Here is a 21,113-nt window from a genome sequence, read left to right as displayed (position 1 = left end):
TGACAACATTTTCTATAGAAATAAAATTTTGACAAAATTTTCTACAGAAATAAAAGATTGATAAAATTTGCTATTGAAATAAAATTTTGACAAAATTTTCTAGAGAAATAAAATTTTGACAACATTTTCTATAGAAATAAAATTTTAACAAATTTTTTTATAGAAATAAAATTTTGACAAAATTTTCTATAGAAATACAAAGTTTGACAAAATTTTCTATAGAAATACAAATTTTGAGAACATTTTCTATAGAAATAAAATTTTGACTAAATTTTCTATAGAAATAAAATTTTGACAATATTTTCTATAGAAACAAAATTTTGACAAAATTTTCTATAGAAATAAAATTTTGACTAAATTTTCTATAGAAATAAAATTTTGACAAAATTTTCCATAGAAATAAAATTTTGACAATATAGAAATAAAATTTTGACAACATTTTCTATAGAAATAGAATTTTGACAAAATTTTCTACAGAAATAAAAGATTGATAAAATTTGCTATTGAAATAAAATTTTGACAAAATTTGCTATAGAAATAAAATTTTGACAACATTTTCTACAGAAATAAAATTTTGATAAAATTTTCTACAGAAATAAAATTTTGATAAAATTTTCAATAGAAATAAAATTTTTATAAAATTTTCTACAGAAATAAAATTTTGATAAAATTTTCAATAGAAATACAAATTTGAGAAAATTTTCTATAGAAATAAAATTTTGACAAAATTTTCAACAGAAATAAAAGATTGATAAAATTTGCTATAGAAATAAAATTTTGAAAAAATTTTCTACAGAAATAAAATTTTGACAACATTTTCTATAGAAATAAAATTTTATTTAATTTGGATTGTTTACCTGTGTTTAACTATATTTTAGCTTTTAATCCAGCTCGAGGTCATTTTTAAATTTTGAAAAAAATTTTCTATAGAAATAATGTACCAAATTTCAAAGGAATCGGATGAATTTTGCTCCTCCAAGAGGTTCCGGAGGTCAAATCTGGGGATCGATTTATATGGGGGCTATATATAATTATGGACCGATATGGACCATTTTTGCATGGTTGTTAGAGATCATATCTAACACCCCGTACCAAATTTCAACCGGATCGGTTGAAATTTGTTCTTCCAAGAGGCTCCAGAGTTCAAATCTGGGGATCGGTTTATATGGGGGCTATATACAATTATGGTCCGATGTGGACCAAGTTTTGCATGGGTGTTAGAAACCATATACTTACACCACATACCAAATTTCAACTGGATCGGACGAATTTTGCACCTCGAAGAGGATCCGCAAGCTAAATCTAGGGGTCGGTTTATATGGGGGCTATACGTAAAAGTGGTCCGATATGGCTCATTTGCAATACCTACTTATGCCAAGTTTCAAGTCGATGGCTTGTTTCGTTTGGAAGTTAGCGTGATTTCAACAGACGGACGGACATGCTTAGATCGACTCAGAATTTCGCCACGGCCCAAAATATATATACTTTATGGGGTCTTAGAGATATAACGGCTTAGAATTAAATTCTGAGTCGATTTAGCGATGTCGGTCTGACTGTATATGTAATTTTGTGTACAAAGTACAACTCGCAATTTAAGTCCGATCGTTCTCAAAGTTGACACAGGGTCTTTCTTTGGGTCAAAGATAATCGCTATTTATTTTTGGAAAAAAATCGGTTCCGTTTTAGATGTAGCTACCATATAGCATATTTATCACCGATTTGTTCGTAATTGACGTACCTATTAAGCAATCTCTTAAAATTGCATACATTTAAATGGTTTGCAAGTCCCATTAAACTTGCAACATATCAGCCAAATTGGTTCAGATTTATATAGCTCCCATATATATCTCTCGCCCGATATGCATTTATATGGCTCCAAAGACCAGAAATTCATATTGATTTACTTTCAATTTTGCACAAGGAGTACGACTGATGATTTTGTCAAGTATGCCAAATTTGGTTGAAATCGGTTGAGATTTTGATATATATAGCTCCCATATATATCTTTTGGAGTATGAAGCCGATCCATTTTTGTCGGCGGTGGCTGACACTAATTTTTTGCCTCCGGCGACGGAAGCTTTACGGCTAAGCCGATATAAATTTAATCTATTATACATTATAAAATCAATTTGAAGGTATCCGAATGGTAATGAGATTAGTTGTACAACCAATCTTACAATCACATTTACATTTCATTCAAATTTTTTGAGCTAAATTTTTTGCAAAATTATTATAGCAAATTGATACTGACGGATTTTGGGTGGAAAGTTAAGCATTTTGACAAAAATTAATTCGTGACCACCCCCAAAAACTCAAAAATTCCATCTAAATCCTAAAAAATTCAAATTTTTATATGAAAAACTTCTTTTGCTCATATCTCCTAAACTAAGCGTCCTAGAGCGAAAAGGAAGTTAATTCGTGACCACCCCCCAAAAAAATCAAAAATTACATCGAAATCTTAAAAAAAAATCAAATTTTTATATGAAAAACTTCTAAAGGAGGTTAATTCGTGACCACCCCCAAAAAATCAAAATTTCCACCCAAATCAAAAAAAAAAAATTCAAATTGTTATATGAAAAAAATCAACCACCGAAATCTTAGAAAATTAAAATTTTTATATAAAAAACTTCTTTTGCTCATATCTGCTAAACTAAGCGTCCTACAGCGAAAATGAGATTAATTCGTGACCACATCCAAAAAATCAAAAATTCCACCCAAGTCCAAAAAAAAAAATGAAATTTTTATATGAAAAACTTCTTTTGCTCATATCTCCTAAACTAAACGTCCTAGAGCGAAAAGGAGGTTAATTCGTGACCACCCCCAAAAAATCAAAAATTCCATCGAAATCTTAAAAAAATTCAAATTTTTATATGAAAAACTTCTTTTGCTCATATCTCCTAAACTAAGCGTCCTAGAGCGAAAAGGAGGTTAATTTTTGACCACCCCCAAAAAATCAAAAATTCCACCCAAATCCTAAAAAATGAACTTTTTATATGAAAAACTTCTTTTGCTCATATCTCCTAAACTAAGCGTCCTAGAGCGAAAAGGACGTTAATTCGTGACCACCCCAAAAAAATCAAAAATTCCATCTAAATCCTAAAAAACTTAATTTTTTTTTGCTCATATCTCCTAAACTAAGCGTTCTAGAGCGAAAAGGAGATTAATTCGTGACCATCCCCAAAAAATCAAAAAATTCCATCGAAATCTTCAATAATGGCGCTATCTTCAGTAAATTTGGCACAGATTCATTTTTCGTTTATAAGCCCAAGACCCCGTTTCTGGGGTCGTATACCAAAAATGGTGAGTATCGTTCCATGTTTTGGTATATCTCCATATAAACCGATCTCCCGACTTGAGGTCTTTAGCTTATAGACTAATTTTGAGCCGAGATGAGTCGACAAATTCGGCGGCGGCTGCGGCTGGCAAAAACTAGTCGGCGGCGACTAAAATCGGCGGCGCGACTCTGCGGCTTCATTCTCTGGTCCGATTTACACTCGTGACCACCCCCAAAAACTCTAAAATTCCATCGAAATCTTAAAACAAAATTTATATGAAAAACTTCTTTTGCTCATATCTCCTAAACTAAGCGTCCTAGAGCGAAAAGGAAGTTAATTCGTGACCACCCCCCAAAAAATCAAAAATTACATCGAAATCTTAAAAAATAATCAAATTTTTATATGAAAAACTTCTAAAGGAGGTTAATTCGTGACCACCCCCAAAAAATCAAAATTTCCACCCAAATAAAAAAAAAAAAAAAATCAAATTGTTATATGAAAAAAATCAAAAATTCCATCGAAATCTTAAAAAATTAAAATTTTTATATAAAAAACTTCTTTTGCTCATATCTGCTAAACTAAGCGTCCTACAGCGAAAATGAGATTAATTCGTGACCACATCCAAAAAATCAAAAATTCCACCCAAGTCCAAAAAAAAAATGAAATTTTTATATGAAAAACTTCTTTTGCTCATATCTCCTAAACTAAGCGTCCTACAGCGAAAAGGAGGTTAATTCGTGACCACCCCCAAAAAATCAAAAATTCCACCAAATCCAAAAAAAAATCAAATTGTTATATGAAAAAATTAAAAATTACATCGAAATCTTAAAAAATTCAAATTTTTCTATAAAAAACTTCTTTTGCTCATATCTCCTAAACTAAGTGTCCTAGAGCGAAAAGGAGGTTAATTCGTGACCACCCCCAAAAAATCAAAAGTTCCACCCAAATCCTAAAACAACGAAATTCTTATATGAAAAACTTCTTTTGCTCATATCTCCTAAACTAAGCATCCTAGAGCGAAAAGGAAGTTAATTCGTGACCACCCTAAGAAATTAAAAATGCCATCCAAATCCTAAAAAAATTCTAATATTTATATGAAAAACTTCTTTTGCTCATATCTCCTAAACTAAGCGTCCTACAGCGAATAGGAGGTTAATTCGTGACCACCCCCAAAAAATCCAAAATTCCACCAAATCCAAAAAAAATCAAATTGTTATATGAAAAAATTAAAAATTACATCGAAATCATAAAAAATTCAAATTATTATATAAAAAACTTCTTTTGCTCATATCTCCTAAACTAAGTGTCCTAGAGCGAAAAGGAGGTTAATTCGTGACCACATCCAAAAAATCAAAAGTTCCACCCAAATCCTAAAACAACGAAATTTTTATATAAAAAACTTCTTTTGCTCATATCTCCTAAACTAAGTGTCCTAGAGCGAAAAGGAGGTTAATTCGTGACCACCCTCAAAAACTCAAAAATTCCATCGAAATCTTAAAAAAAATTAAAATTTTTATATGAAAAACTTCTTTTGCTCATATCTCCTAAACTAAGCATCCTAGAGCGAAAAGGAAGTTAATTCGTGACCACCCCCAAAAAATCAAAAATTCCATCGAAAACTTAAAAAAATTCAAATGTTTATATGAAACACTTCTTTTGCTCATATCTCCTGAACTAAGCGTCCTAGAGCGAAAAGGAGGTTAATTCGTGACCACCCCCCAAAAAATCAAAAAATACATCGAAATCTTAAAAAAATTCAAATTTTTATATGAAAAACTTCTTTTGCTCATATCTCCTAAACTAAGCGTCCTAGAGTGAAAAGGAGGTTAATTCGTGACCACCCTCAAGAGATTAAAAATTCCGTCCAAATCCTACAAAAATTCAAATATTTATATGAAAAACTTCTTTTGCTCATATCTCATAAACAAAGCATCCTAGAGCGAAAAGGAGGTTAATTCGTGACCACCCCCCAAAAAATCAAAAAAAAAAACATCGAAATCTTAAAAAAATTCAAATTTTTATATGAAAAACTTCTTTTGCTCATATCTCCTAAACTAAGCGTCCTAGAGTATCGGTCCATGTTTTGGTATAGACCCCATATAGACCGATATCCCGATTTTACTTCTTGGGCTTCTAGAATCCGTAGTTTTTATCTAATTTGCTTGAAATTGGAAATCTAGAGGTATTTTAGAACCACAAAGAGGTGAGCCAAAAATGGTGAGTATCGGTCCATGTTTTGATATATCCCCCATATAAACCGATCTCCCGATTTGAGGTTTTTAGCTTATAGAAACCGTATTTTTTATCCAATTTGCTTGAAATTAAATCTAGAAGAATTGTAGGACCATAAAGAGGAGTGGTGAAAATGGTGAGAATCGGTCCAAGTTTTGATACAGCCTGCATATATACTGATCTCCCGATTTTACTGTTTGGGCTTATAGAAACCGTAATTTTTATCCAATTTGCCTGAAATTGGAAATCTAGAGGTATTGTAGGACCACAAATACATGTACCGAAAATGTCGTGTATTGGTCCATGTTTTGGTATATCCCCCATATATACCGATCTCCCGATTTTACTTCTTTGGCTTATAGACACCGTAGTTTTTATCCAATTTGCATGAAATTTGAAATCTAGAATTATTTTGGGACCATAAAGAGGAGTGCCGAAAATGGCGAGTATCGGTCCAAGTTTTGATACAGCCCCCATATATACCGATCTCCCGATTTTACTTTTTGGGCTTATAGAAACCGTAGTTACTTGGGAGAATATCGGTCATCACACTCCCCTGAAATTTGAAGGGAAACTATAATATTTGATTCATGGTGGTGGGTATTTAAGATTCGGCCCGGCCGAACTTACTGCTGTATGTACTTGTTCTTATCTAATCCCGGAATAAGATATAGCTTTTCGCAAGAGGTAGCGAGTGCTCCGCTCCCCCCGAAATAAAATTAACAATTTCATATTTGTCTGTGTGAGTGTTTAATCTAAAATAATAATAATAATAAATTTAATAATATAAAAAATATTTACAAATATATAAAAACAAACAATTAGCATGAAGATCACAACAACCTTCGATATTTTTGTCTATACACTAAAAGAAAAATTCTCCATAAGAAAAAGAGCACAATTATTCAGTACGATTTCGCCGAGGTCTGATTTTTACTCTTAATAATATTTTCTAAGGGAGGTCGAATACTTTCCAAATCATGTTCGGGACTTAGGACAAATATCGGCGAAGCAAATTCTGGATCATTGGCTAAATTTGATTTCGTCGAATGGTAGGGTGGTGGAGGACCACCACCACCAGACACCGCTGTGGCATTCTCATAGAAGGCAACTTTCTCCTTGCCTCTCTTCAACATGATATAGACCACAAATACACAAATCAGGAGAGTGGTGCAAGTGGCCGTTATGAAGAGGACTAATTGAATGGTGCCCTCATGCGATGTCACTACTTTGGCATATGTGGGCAGTTCTTCGCGACGATGTATGAATTGGGTACGAGTTATATCGGTGCTATAATGACCGGAGGCTAATTTAAAATCACCACTAGTAATGGTGGTCTCAATGGCAAAGGCCACATCGATTTTATCTTCATGATGCAGCTCGAAATGTACTAGGGCAGTTCCATCGGGATACTCTTGGACCCGAAGATTTTCCACTTGGCGCCCGAGCAATTGATTTAATTCATTGCGAATCACATCATAGACATTGTGCACCGTTGTGCCTGTGTTATTTTGTAAATGCATTTCAACTACCACCTTTGATATGGGTGTGGGCGTACAGTTGTGTTCGCCTTTTTCAAACATGGGCGAAGAGTCCAATTGATTGCCGGCAGAATCTACACACCAACAGTATTTCTTATTACATTGGATGGGACTGAAGGCTCCATTTTCATCGCATGATACTGGGAATGGGGCACTTTGAGCTAAGGACCGACAACGTGTGGTTTTTATGTGAATAGGTTTTACCGAATCCACAACCAATTGAGAATCCAATAGGGAATTGGTTAATTCAATGGGATGTTCATCGCCGGTTGAAGAGCTTGCAGTTGTCGTCGATGCAATTTCTTTATCCAAGAGTATATCTCCCATTCTATGAGTCCTAGGTTCTATTTCATCAAATTCTATAGTTTGCTTTCCTTGCTCTTCCTCCGAGTCCAAGAAATTATCAAAATCTGTCAGCACTGTCATCTGTCGTATGAGTTCTTCCATTACCACAAATTCATCTGAGTCTTGTTGCATAAATTTTCTGCCTTGGCGACTATTGCACACTGGTTCTATGTCACGGGTAAGGGAACCCTTTAGAGGAGCCCCCTTCTTATCGGCACACCAACACACACCATAGGGCGAAGGAGGCTGATCCAAGGGCACACTTAAACCATTTAAATCGGGTTGTTTTCCCAAACATTGAACCGGACTCCAATGACCTGTAATTGGATCACAACGAGGTTTAAACCACACCGATGAGTGGCCTGTCCTCTGAGCTGCCAAAGTGTTCTTCAGTTTCAATCTTTCACATTGGGTTAGGGCTGGACAAACGGAATTACAAGCCGATTCGCTATGGAAAAGGTTTTTAGTTTGGCAACTACTGCCCTGTAGATCAATGATGACGGCCACGCAGCGATTGGCTTTGGGGTTAAAGCGATAACGAGTGGCATTTTGCACTGCCGAATCCTTGGCTAAACATGAATGGTCCATGGACTCGAAACATACATCTCCTACAAAAAAGAAATTTGATTAATACAACAATGTCTGACGACAGAACCTGAATTGGGGCGCATACGAATATCCTCCAATTTAGGTTTACCGCTAAGGGATATATTTCAACTTACTTGTTTTGGTACAGCACACTCCTCGATTTGTAACGGGATTAAGTTGACAGGTATGAGAACTGGGACACGATTCATTATCACTATGGGGACCACAACTAATCTCTACGCCAGCTTGTTTCAGAGGGTTACCCTCAGGGCACAATGATTCTCTCCTTGGTACACAAATTGGCATTTTGGGACATGGTCGGTCAACACATTCCACATTAATCAATTGACAGTCTTCTCCAGCAGCACAATTGATTTCGGCACAGAAGTCCCGACATTCACAAGTCTGGCAACCATTTTCATCTACCTTGTAGCCCGCCTCACATTCCCTTGTAGAATTACAGCTCAATTGCTGACATTGGTATGCTGAGTTCTCTACACACACGGGATTCGAACCTTTGACGCGAGTTCCATTCAACTCCTGACCCTGTTCATTCACGCACCAGCAATAACCATTGGGTGAACATTGCACTTGCTTCCATTCTCCCGTTTCCATATCACACAATGAAATATTCATTTTCTTTACGGGAATACCCAGCTCCGATGACTGATGCATTTGTATAGACTGCAAATGTTGACATGCCGTTTTCATTTGTGGCAAAACACATTGAGTTCCACATCCATTGGAACAGCATCGTTTCGCGCCTTCACAATGGGAATCTGTACGACATTCATAGGCACAAGCATTGGTATCAACATTGTCTGGACCTGGTGGCACTAGGTAGGGACATTGTCCTGGTTTTCGCGCTAGACATGCAGGAACCGGTGCACAATATTCCTCATCACAAGACACCTCCACAATTCGACATTCCTCATTCTCACCACAAATGACATCCTGGCATGGATCACGGCACTGACAAGCGGGACAGCGAGTTATGGGATCCAAATTGAATCCGTATTCACAGCCCATTCGACAAGTTAGATCCAAACAATCGATTTCATTTCGCAATTGATCGCACGACTCATCTGTGACATTAAATCCTCGAGAACGTGGTATTTCTGTACCGAAATTGTCCACGCACCAACATTCCTCAACATCCAATTCAGTGATCTCCTCATCATTGATGGGTCGTTTTGGTGCTGGTACCACTTTCTTGAAGTCCGTCTCGAATAATTGTCCAGCCATATTTTGATCACGATTTGGGCCCATATCTATGACTTTGGCATTACGACCCATTACTGGAGCAGCCACTTGTACCTTAAGTAGACTATCATCGACGCGATAGAGTTTTAGGCGTTCCGTATTACGTTTACTACGTTTGGGCCGGTTATTGCCAGCCAGAAGCATACGCATGCGCCGTATGGTGTTCTCTTCGAGTATTTTTCGTTGTTCTGCCCGTGTAACCTTGATTTTACGATATGCACATTGACGACTCTGATAATTGCCTTCGTCCGTGCAACGTGGCGTTGGTAGAGCCAATTTCATACCTTCTTCTGTGCCTTCCATGCGCTGCGAAAAGTCACGAAGGTATTCACACACTAGATGGAGAAGAGAGAAAGAATAGATATATAGAATGAAATATAGAAACATTGGATGTATTAAATTATATAGAAATATAGAAACATTGGATGTATTAAATTATTCCAATCATTAAGTAGGTGTACAATATATACAAACCGCAAGACCTTGAATAATACGATTCTTCTAGTCGCTAGCTATCCTTAATGTAGAGAAGCACATTCTCACAAGGAGTGAAACTTTTCCCAAACCCGCATCCATTACCTACAAGAGCGTGATCTCTCTAGTTCTGAAAATTTGCCTCCTTGTATCATAGGAGCATTTAAGGAGCGAATTTTTGTTTCCGTCCTGCAACAGGAGAATATAGGCGTTCGTAATCTATCTTGTCCCAAAAAGTGAGATCTTTGCTGCAACCGAATCCGTTATCTTTGCCTAGAGTGTGATTACTCTACCACGAGACTTTCCTTCCGACCCTATTTTTGTGAGAATGAATGTTATATGCGTAGGAATATATGTGTTTGTAACTTATTCGAGTTCCATATCTCTTGTCGCAAAGAGTGACATCTTTGCTGGAACCGAATCCCTGATCCTTACATAGTATGATCACTCTACCGCGAGACTTTGCTTCCGAAGATATTTTTATGAGAATGCCATCATTGTAGTCGCGATTATTTGCTTCCTAACCTAGAGAAGTGCTATGGAGTCAGAGACAGGGTTGGCCTGTCACAAACTGTGACTTTTGCGACGATATAATACGTATGTCGCAAAAGTCGTAAATCTACTGTAGAAAACCAAATTTTGAATAGAAGAAATCCTGAACATTTTTTAATTTAGTTTGACAGCATTCGCTGTGAGTTTCTGCAGAAATTTGTGAAAGTTTTCCCATGGTCAAGCCTATTTTCTTAAAAATTCCCTTTGGTGAGTGTGCAAAATACCTTGGGGTTATATTGGACAGGAGACTGAACATAAAGCCAAGAAAGGACGAGAAAATCCACGGTTACCCTGTACTCGTGCAAAAGGCAATAGGAAAAATGTGGAGACTAAAACCGAATATTGTGAACATTCCTAAGAATTGAAACTTCTTCGCACATACCATTGTCTTGGATATCATCGAATTCGCTGCCTAGCTGACGCGACTAAAGTATTTTGAGTTTGCGACTTTTGGTACTTTTTCTACATTTACGACGCATATGTGACGTTTACGATGTTTACAACTTTGCGACAGTCACAAACCTAAAAAAGTTTGATACAGACCATCTCTGGTCAGAGAGAGAAAGCGAGACGTTCGCAACTAGTACAATGTATTCCCTTTAAAGTCTTTGCTGTAATCCATAAGCTGGGCAAATAAGTTTCTATTCACGAGTCGTTGATCACGTCTGAGTGCCGCTCGGAAATAATCTAGAGCCGCGATGAGGACGTGCTGGATCTGACCGCAGTATAAAAAGTGGCATCTTGTGGTCTACAGAGCTAGGTAATCAAGACCATTAGGCCTTGGAAGTCCATCCCTGGTCCCCTCAACTGCGATACTGGAAGTGTAGCATTCGTAACATATACGAGTTCGAACTTCCTTGTCGCCAGAGTGTGCTTTCCTTCATAATCTAGAGCAATCTCTATTCCGGACTCGGTTAGCCTTCGCTGCAGCCTTCGTGATTTGTTAAGTATCGCCCCCGAATTGCTTCCAGATGGAATGTAGACCAGAGCCACCTCTCCAGTTTTCCCTAGCGTGACGTTCAGAGCACTACTTCGAAGTACAAAAAGGCTTTCGGTTTACAGAGCCATCCTTGAATAACACAATTTCCGTAGCAATGGTTCTGGAACCATTATCTGACTTTTATTTGAAAGATCGTAGAGAATCCGGTGAATTTCCTGACGCCGTCGCGCCAGAGTTTACTTAATTCATAACCTAGGGAATCGAAATCTCTATCGCGGACTCGGTTCAGATTGTAGCCTAGAGTGTCGCGATTTCTTTAGTATCACCTCCGTATTGCTTCCAGGATGTAGGATCAGCGCCACCTCTGCAGTCTTTCTTAGCGGGACATTAACAGCACTAGTCCGATGTAGAGAAAGGCTTTCGGTCTACAGAGCCATCTACCTAGAATTACGTAATTTCCGTAGCAATGGTCCCGGAACCATCATCTGACTATTATTTGGCCGATCTTAGAGAATCCCCCTAATGCCGTATCGCCAGAGTTTGCAATCTCTATCCCGGATTCGGTTAATGCTGTAACCTAGAGAATCGTGATTTCTTTAGTATCACCCCCGAATCGCTTCCAGAGGTAATGTAGATCAGAGCTACCACCTATAGCATTCCCTAGCGAGATATTCACAACACTAAGATTTCGGTCTATATAGCCATCTACCTACCTTAAATTACACAATTTCCGTAACAGTGGCCCTGGTTTCCTCATCTGACTTTTATTTGAGATGGTAGAGAATCCAGTGACGCCGTCTCGCCAGAGTTTGCTTCATTCATAACTTAGGGAATTGAAATCTCTATCCCGGATTTGGTTAATATTGTAGACTAGAGTGTCGTGATTCGTCCCCGAATTACTTCCAGACGTAATGTGGATCATGTTAGGTTAGCTACCACATCCAGTCTTTCCTAGCGGGACGATCACAGTATTGGTTCGAAGTACAGACAGACTTTCGGCCTACAGAGCCATCTACTTATCTTGAATTACACGGGTCGTTCACAGCACTAGTTCACTAGTTTTGGTTCTGGAACCCTTATATGACATTTATTTGAAAGATCGTAGAGAATCCAGGAAATTCCCTGATGCCGTCCAAGAATCGCTAGGTCTTGCTGTATGCCCTTCCCAATCGCCAATGTGAGCCAGCGTGGGGCAATGGTTAATACAAAGGGTCATGGGTTCAATCCCCAACCAAACACCAAGAAGTTTTTCAACGATGCATTATCCCCTCTCCGTAATGCTGGTGATATTTCTGAGTGCATCAAAGCTTCTCTAAGTGTTTTATGGAAAATGCCGTTCGGAATCGGCTAAAGAAGGGAGGACTTTTGTTGGCCAGCACTCATTGATAAGAGAGAATTGTTTTATTACAAAGGACTGTATAGTCTAAGTGAGCCTAAAATAAGGAGCTGCACCAATACCTAACCTAACCTATTGTCATACGGAAACATGTCTTACTTTCTTAGCAAACTACTGTCGCCTCCAACGATTCCAATATCTAGTTCATCTACAGTGCTTAACTACGGACCATAATTTTGCCCATTATTATTTCCCTCAATATTTCCAAGATCCAATAAACTTACTTGTCTGTTGATGACCTTCCTTTTGTCCCTCATTCACTTGTATGGGACAGCAGACACTCTCCGTTTCTCCACGAAGTTTAGTACACACATAATCGTTGGGGCACATAATTTTGTTAGACATGGCACGTGATGTTTCATATTCCGGTTCAGGATCAAAAAATGACTGAATTTCTCGGCCATAATCTTGACGCTCTTCAATGAAATGGATAAAGATAAATAACAGTGGACTGAATTCAGAAGTTTTGGATTTACTTACCCTTATGACAGAACATTACTTCACTTGTAACATTGTCCACCAAAGGAGTGCCTACTTCACAAGGATTTGAATAGGCCAGCGTTGGTTTACAGACTGGCCAAGATGCGCATAGAGCTGATCCTGATTTACACATGGGATCTGTGGCAACTTCACATTGAGAACCAATGGGACATTGGAAACCATCACAAGGTTCGGAACATTCACAAGTCGGACAATTATTGTGATCATTCTGGAGAAGGGAGAAGAGAACGTAGGGGATATATGAGAAATAATTTATAGGAAAATTCCATAACTCACCTTGAAACCATACTCGCATACCGCCGCACAAATATTGGTATCACATTTATTTTCGCTGAAACTTCGACCCATTTCCGAGCGGCTTATCATATTCTCCCAGCCCTCACAATTGACTGCATTCGCCGCCCCCATACTACCACTGATCTTGTGGCCTGTGCGAGGATCCACACACCAGCATACCAAACCATTACGTGAACATTGACGAGGTGAAAACATACTATTCGGTCCACTACAGTCAGGAACATAGCCTCTTCCCTCACGTTCATTGATACTCAGAATTTCCGACATGGCCTTGACTTGTTGGCAATTCGTAACATTGTGAGGTTGTTGACAATTGTATTGGCATCCAGAGGTGAAGCAACACTTGGCCATATGAGGACATTCCAGATCATGGGTACAGGGTGTTCCGCACATGTGACCTGTACTGGGACTATATTGTTCTGTCTCAGGGGCAGGACATATTCCAGGCTTATTAAACCTTAAAGCACTTGGACAACAGACACCGTAGTCATTTCCTCCTTCAACCATACATTGATACAGGGGAGGGCACTGTGGCTTACCCTCTTCTATGCCACATAGGAATGGTCTCATATTTGTAGTGCCATCTTCAATAGCTAACGGTAGGCCTGCTGGACAGAAATTTCCCAAAGAACGTGCCTTCTTGCATGTTGGCACTGGGGGACAAGGTTCCGTTTTACACTTAACATCAACCAATTGACACGATTGTCCATTGGGACAATTATGACCCTCACAAGGGTCACGACAACGACACTGGGTACAACCTGTTACGGGATCTCGAGCAAATCCGGCAGGACAAAACATTCTACAAGCTGAAGCTGGGCAATGGTCAGGTTCTTTACATTGCACCTCCTTTTTACTGGCATTTCTTGTACCGGGTATTTCCACACCATATTCATCAACACACCAGCAATCTTCACCTCGTTTCGAATTCATGCATTGAATCTCTTCAAATTGTCCAGATTTATTACATCTTGGCACCCGTACTCTCAAGGATTTTGATCTACGGTTAACCGAACGTCGTAAATGTTGGCATGCTGTCAAATTAGCTACAAAGAAAGTAGAGAAAATAAATTAATTCAGGATTGTTTGGTTAAGTAAACCGACTTTGCGATTCTGAATGGACGCTCCACATATATCGTTATAGCACCATGTGATTCTCTATTTTTCAACATCTAGACTAGTCTGAGATCCTTTATCAAAATTTTATTTCTAAAGAAAATTTTGTCAAAATTTTATTTTTATAGAAAATTTTCTCAAAATTTTATTTCTATAAAAACAAAATTGTCATAATTTTAAATGTACCGACAGAAAAAAGAATAAATTATAAGACTGACACGGACCATTGTGCGCATATATATAGAAATTTAGTTAAGAAATATAGTAAAAAGAAATAGCTTTTAGTGTAAATTCAAACGTAGTGGCGAGCAAGTCACAACAGGACCACCAGTTTCAAAATGAAAATTTCATATTAGTTATTACAAAAACTATACAATTGTCTTTTTGTTTGGTTAATTTGTGTTAAAAATTTGTCTTTCTTTTGTTAAAGTGAATTTCCCTGAAGACGGACAACGATGGTGTTCGAAATATTGGAAAGAAAACAAAAATAAAACACTATAAAAAAAATAAGATTTTATTTTGTTTTATTAGTACATGACCTCAAGCCTTACAAACTCTACAAATAATTATACTAAAAGGTCAACTATACAACAACTAAAAAAAATATATATTTATAAAAAATTGTATCAAAATTTTATTTCTATAGAAAATTGTACCAAATTTTATATCTGTAGAAAATTTTGTCAAAATTTTATTTCTATAGAAAATTTTGTTAAAATTTTATTTTTATATAAAATTGTATCAAAATTTTATTTCAATAGAAAATTTTGTCAAAATTTTATTTCTATAGAAAAATTTGTCAAAATTTTATTCCTATAGAAAATTTTGTCAAAATATTATTTCTATAGAAAATTTTGTCAAAATTTTATTTCTATAGAATATTTTGTCAAAATATTATTTCTATAGAAAATTTTTTCAAAATTTATTTTTATAGAAAATTACATCAAAATTTTATTTCTATAGAAAATTTTGTTAAAATTTTATTTCTGTAGAAAATTGTATCAAAATTTTATTTCTATAGAAACAATTTATTTCTATAGAAAATTTTGTCAAAATTTTATTTCTATAGAAAATTTTGTCAAAATTTTTTTTCTATAGAAAATTTTGTCAAAATTTTATTTCAATAGAAAATTTTGTCAAAATTTTATTTCAATAGAAAATTTTGTCAAAATTTTATTTCTATAGAAAAATTTGTCAAAATTTTATTCCTATAGAAAATTTTGTCAACAGTTTATTTGTATAGAAAATTTTGTCAAAATTTTATTTCTATAGAATATTTTGTCAAAATATTATTTCTATAGAAAATTTTGTCAAAATTTATTTTTATAGAAAATTACATCAAAATTTTATTTCTATAGAAAATTTTGTCGATATTTTATTTTTATAAAAAAAATTGTCAATATTTTATTTTTATGGAAAATATTGCGACGATTTTATTTTTGTAGAAAATTTTGTCAAAATTTTATTTCTATAGAAAATTTTGCCAAAATTTTCTTTCTATAGAAAATTTTGTCAAAATTTTATTTTTATAGAAAGAATTGTCAAAATTTTATTTCTATTGAAACTTTTGTCAAAATTTTGTTTTTATAAAAAAAATTGTCAAGATTTTATTTTTATAGTAAATTTTTCCAAAATTTTTATTATTATAGAAAATTTTGTCAAAATTTTATTCCTATAGAAAATTTTGTCAAAATTTTATGTCTGTAGAAAATTATGACAAAATTTTATTTCTATAGGAAATTGTGTAAAATTTTTTATTTCTATAGAAAATTTTGTCAAAATTTTATTTTTATAGAAAATTTTGTCAAAATTTTATTTCTATAGAAAATTTTGTCAAAACTTTATTTCTATAGAAAATTTTGTTAAAATTTTATTTTTATATAAAATTGTATCAAAATTTTATTTCAATAGAAAATTTTGTCAAAATTTTATTTCTATACAAAAATTTGTCAAAATTTTATTCCTATAGAAAATTTTGTCAACAGTTTATTTGTATAGAAAATTTTGTCAAAATTTTATTTCTATAAAATATTTTGTCAAAATATTATTTCTATAGAATATTTTGTCAAAATTTATTTTTATAGAAAATTACATCAAAATTTTATTTCTATAGAAAATTTTGTCGAAATTTTATTTCTGTAGAACATATTTTCAAAATTTTATTTCTATAGAAAGTTTTGTTAAAATTTTATTTCTATAGAAAATTGTATCAAAATTTTTTTGTCAAAATTTTATTTCTATAGAAAATATTGTCAAAATTTTATTTCTATAGAAAATTTTGTCAAAATTTTATTTCTATAGAAAATTTTGTCTAAATTTTATTTCTATAGAAAATTTGGTCAAAATTTTGTTTCTATAGAAAATTTTGTCAAAATTTTATTTCTATAGAAAAATTTGTCAAAATTTTATTCCTATAGAAAATTTTGTCAACAGTTTATTTGTATAGAAAATTTGGCAAAATTTTATTTCTATAGAATATTTTGTCAAAATATTATTTCTATAGAAAATTTTGTCAAAATTTATTTTTATAGAAAATTACATCAAAATTTTATTTCTATAGAAAATTTTGTCGAAATTTTATTTTTATAAAAAAAATTTTCAATATTTTATTTTTATGGAAAAAATTGCAACGATTTTATTTTTGTAGAAGATTTTGTCAAAATATTATTTCTATAGAAAATTTTGTCAAAATTTTATTTCTAGAGAAAATTTTGTCAAAATTTTATTTTTATAAAAAATTTTGTCAAAATTTTATTTCTATAGAAAATTTTGTCAAAATTTTATTTCTATAAAAAATTTATCAAAATTGTATTTCTATAGAAAATTTTGTCAAAATTTTATTTCTATAGAAAATTTTGTTAAAATTTTATTTCTATAGAAAATTGTATCAAAATTTTATTTTTTTAGAAAATTGTGTCAAAATTTTATTTCCATAGAAAATTTTGTCAAAATGTGATTTCTATAGAAAATTTTGTCAAAATATGTTTTCTATAGAAAATTTTTGTCAAAATTTAATTTCTATAGAAAAATGTGCCAAAATTTTATTTCTATAGAAAATTTTGTCAAAATGTATTTTTACAGAAAATTTTGACAAAAATTTATTTCTATAGAAAATTTTATTTCTATAGAAAATTTTGTCAAAATATTATTTCTATAGAAAATTTTGTCAAAATTTTATTTCTACAGAAAATATTTTCAACATTTTATTTCTATAGACAATTTTGTCAAAATTTTATGTCTGTAGAAAATTATGTCAAAATTTTATTTCTATAGGAAATTGCGTCAAAATTTTATTTCTGTAGAAAATTTTGTCAACATTTTATTTCTATAAAAAATTTTGTCAAAATTTTATTTCTATAGAAAAATTTGTCAACATTTTATTCCTATAGAAAATTTTGTCAAAAGTTTATTTGTATAGAAAATTTTGCCAAAATTTTATTTCTATAGAAAATTTTGTCAAAATTTTATTTTTATAGAAAGAATTGTCAAAATTTTATTTCTATCGAAACTTTTGTCAAAATTTTATTTTTATAGAAAAAATTGTCAAGATTTTATTTTTATAGAAAATTTTTCCAAAATTTTTATTATTATAAGAAATTTTGTCAACATTTTATTTCTATAGAAAATTTTGTCAAAATTTTATGTCTGTAGAAAATTATGACAAAATTTTATTTCTATAGGAAATTGTGTCGAATTTTTTATTTCTATAGAAAATTTTTGTCAAAATTTTATTTTTATACAAAATTTTGTCAAAATTTTATTTTATAGAAAATTTTGTCAAAATTTTATTTCTATAAAAAAATTTGTCAAAATTATATTTCTATAGTAATTTTTGTCAAAATTTTATTTCTACAGAAAATTTTGTCAAAGTTTATTACCATAGAAAATTTTGTCAAAATTTTATTTCTATAGAAAATTTTGTCAAAATTTTATTTTTATAGAAAAAATTTTCAAGATTTTATTTTAATAGAAAATTTTGCCAAAATTTTATTTCTATAGAAAATTTTGTCAAAATTTTATTTCTATGGAAAATTTTGTCAAAATTTTATTTCTGTAGAAAATTTTGTCAAAATTTTATTTCTATAGAAAAAATTTATTTCTATAGAAAAATTTGTCAAAATTTTTTTTTCTACAGAAAATTGTATCAAAATTTTATTTCTATAGAATTTTTTTCAAAATTTTATTTCTATAGAAAAATTTGTCAAAATTTTATTTCTATAGAAAATTTTGTCAAAATTTAATTTCTATAGAAAGTTTGGTCAACAATTTTGGTCTATAGAAAATTTTGCCAAAATTTTATTTTTATAGAGAATTTTGTCAAAATTTTATTTCTAAAGAAAATTTTGTCAGAATTTTATTTTTATTGAAAAAATTGTCAATATTTTCTATGGAAAATTTGTGAAGTACTCTTAGGTGGAGAGGAATATTTTGCATAATCTACCAAAATATTAAGAATTCTACCAATCAGTAAAAAATTTCCCATAATTGGTAGAATTCTACCAATTTCGGCAACCGTAATGGAATGCCCAGACCCCGAGTTTCCCAAGGTGGGATGATATTTCCGCCACTGTTCAACCTTTTTATAGAAAATTTTGTCAAATATCGATTTATCAAAATTTTATTTCTCAAGAAAATTTTATCAACATTTTATTATTATAGAAAATTTTGTGAAAATTTTATTTTTATAGGAAATTTTGTTTTTATAGAAAATTTTGTCAAAATTTTATTCTTATAGAAAATGTTGTCAAAATTTTATTTTAATAGAAAATTTTGTCAAAATTTTGTTTTTATAGAAAATTCACCATCTTTGGGATAGGCAACCACCATCCAGCAACCACCATGTAGATCACAAGATACAGCGTAGCAAAAGAAAGCCTTTAGATCACACGGAATACCAGATAGACCTGAACAGGATTCATGAGGATAGTGAGAAGCTACAAGGAGCTCGGCGACAGCCCATAGCATCGGAGGAAAGAGACCTCCTGCGACAGACCAGTAGTAGTTTTGGCCCAACTAAGATCAGACAAGTGTAGTCACCTCTATTTCTATATATGTTATAAAGGGTGATTTGTTAAGAGCTTGATAACTTTTTTTTTAAAAAAAACGCATAAAATTTGCAAAATCTCATCGGTTCTTTATTTGAAACGTTAGATTGGTCCATGACATTTACTTTTTGAAGATAATTTCATTTAAATGTTGACCGCGGCTGCGTCTTAGGTGGTCCATTCGGAAAGTCCAATTTTGGGCAACTTTTTCGAGCATTTCGGCCGGAATAGCCCGAATTTCTTCGGAAATGTTGTCTTCCAAAGCTGGAATAGTTGCTGGCTTATTTCTGTAGACTTTAGACTTGACGTAGCCCCACAAAAAATAGTCTAAAGGCGTCAAATCGCATGATCTTGGTGGCCAACTTACCGGTCCATTTCTTGAGATGAATTGTTCTCCGAAGTTTTCCCTCAAATTGGCCATAGAATCGCGAGCTGTGTGGCATGTAGCGCCATCTTGTTGAAACCACATGTCAACCAAGTTCAGTTCTTCCATTTTTGGCAACAAAAAGTTTGTTAGCATCGAACGATAGCGATCGCCATTCACCGTAACGTTGCGTCCAACAGCATCTTTGAAAAAATACGGTCCAATGATTCCACCAGCGTACAAACCACACCAAACAGTGCATTTTTCGGGATGCATGGGCAGTTCTTGAACGGCTTCTGGTTGCTCTTCACTCCAAATGCGGCAATTTTGCTTATTTACGTAGCCATTCAACCAGAAATGAGCCTCATCGCTGAACAAAATTTGTCGATAAAAAAGCGGATTTTCCGCCAACTTTTCTAGGGCCCATTCACTGAAAATTCGACGTTGTGGCTCGTTAGTAAGTCTATTCATGATGAAATGTCAAAGCATACTGAGCATCTTTCTCTTTGACACCATGTCTGAAATCCCACGTGATCTGTCAAATACTAATGCATGAAAATCCTACCTCAAAAGAATCACCCTTTATGTGATTGATAACAGTGTATCCGACGTGTTTCTCATCTGTAACCTTCACTTTTTCCCTTGTCCAGCTAAACCCAACCAATTCACCACCATATCACTCTGGACACATCCAATACTTCTCGCAGAGTTCCTTGATCTGGATACGAGCTGAGGTGCCAAATCGTAATGGATGAAATCACATAAAAAAAACTGTTACAACAACAACCAGAAGACCTTCCCCATCCCAAAATAAGTCTACAATTGAAAATTTCTATAATGGTTCATGTGGATATTCCCCACAAAAATCGTCACCTTCATATGGTTGGTAACCAAAAGAAATTTGCAAATTTTGCAGCCAACATTTATGGCTACGATTGATTAACACATGTCACTCAATTGGTCAGTCAGTTTTTCCTCCCATGTCCACCCAAAATTATACGTTAATTATAACCACAAACCCCTTCCAAGTATGTCGTGTATATTTTATTATAATAACCAAGCAAATGAAAGCGAAAGCAAGTGTCAGCAAAAGCCACAGAAATCACGCGCTGTCGTCAATCCAAAAATGGTGTAATAAGAAATTCCACTGAAACTGACCACCGTCAGTCACAATGCTGTTTGCC

At 33.5% G+C, this 21,113-nt stretch overlaps 1 protein-coding gene across 1 annotated transcript in view; it reads right to left on the bottom strand.

Moving 5' to 3' along the window:
• Positions 1 to 6,246: 6,246 nt before the first annotated feature.
• The window catches only part of LOC142220573 (uncharacterized), a 53,547-nt gene continuing 38,680 nt past the window's right edge, over positions 6,247 to 21,113 (bottom strand). The window contains exons 3-7 of the mRNA XM_075289768.1: positions 13,384 to 14,450; positions 13,087 to 13,315; positions 12,831 to 13,022; positions 8,116 to 9,579; positions 6,247 to 8,001 (exon numbers count right to left, since the gene is read on the bottom strand). Of these exons, the coding sequence (XP_075145883.1) occupies positions 6,413 to 8,001; positions 8,116 to 9,579; positions 12,831 to 13,022; positions 13,087 to 13,315; positions 13,384 to 14,450 (4,541 nt within the window). The 3' untranslated portion in view covers positions 6,247 to 6,412. The remainder of the gene's footprint in view (positions 8,002 to 8,115; positions 9,580 to 12,830; positions 13,023 to 13,086; positions 13,316 to 13,383; positions 14,451 to 21,113) is intronic.

The sequence above is a fragment of the Haematobia irritans genome, chromosome 1, assembly GCF_050003625.1.
Source record: "Haematobia irritans isolate KBUSLIRL chromosome 1, ASM5000362v1, whole genome shotgun sequence".
Classification (NCBI taxonomy): domain Eukaryota; kingdom Metazoa; phylum Arthropoda; class Insecta; order Diptera; family Muscidae; genus Haematobia; species Haematobia irritans.
Note: the sequence above shows the minus strand (reverse complement) of the source record. Positions and strands in the feature narration are given on the sequence as shown.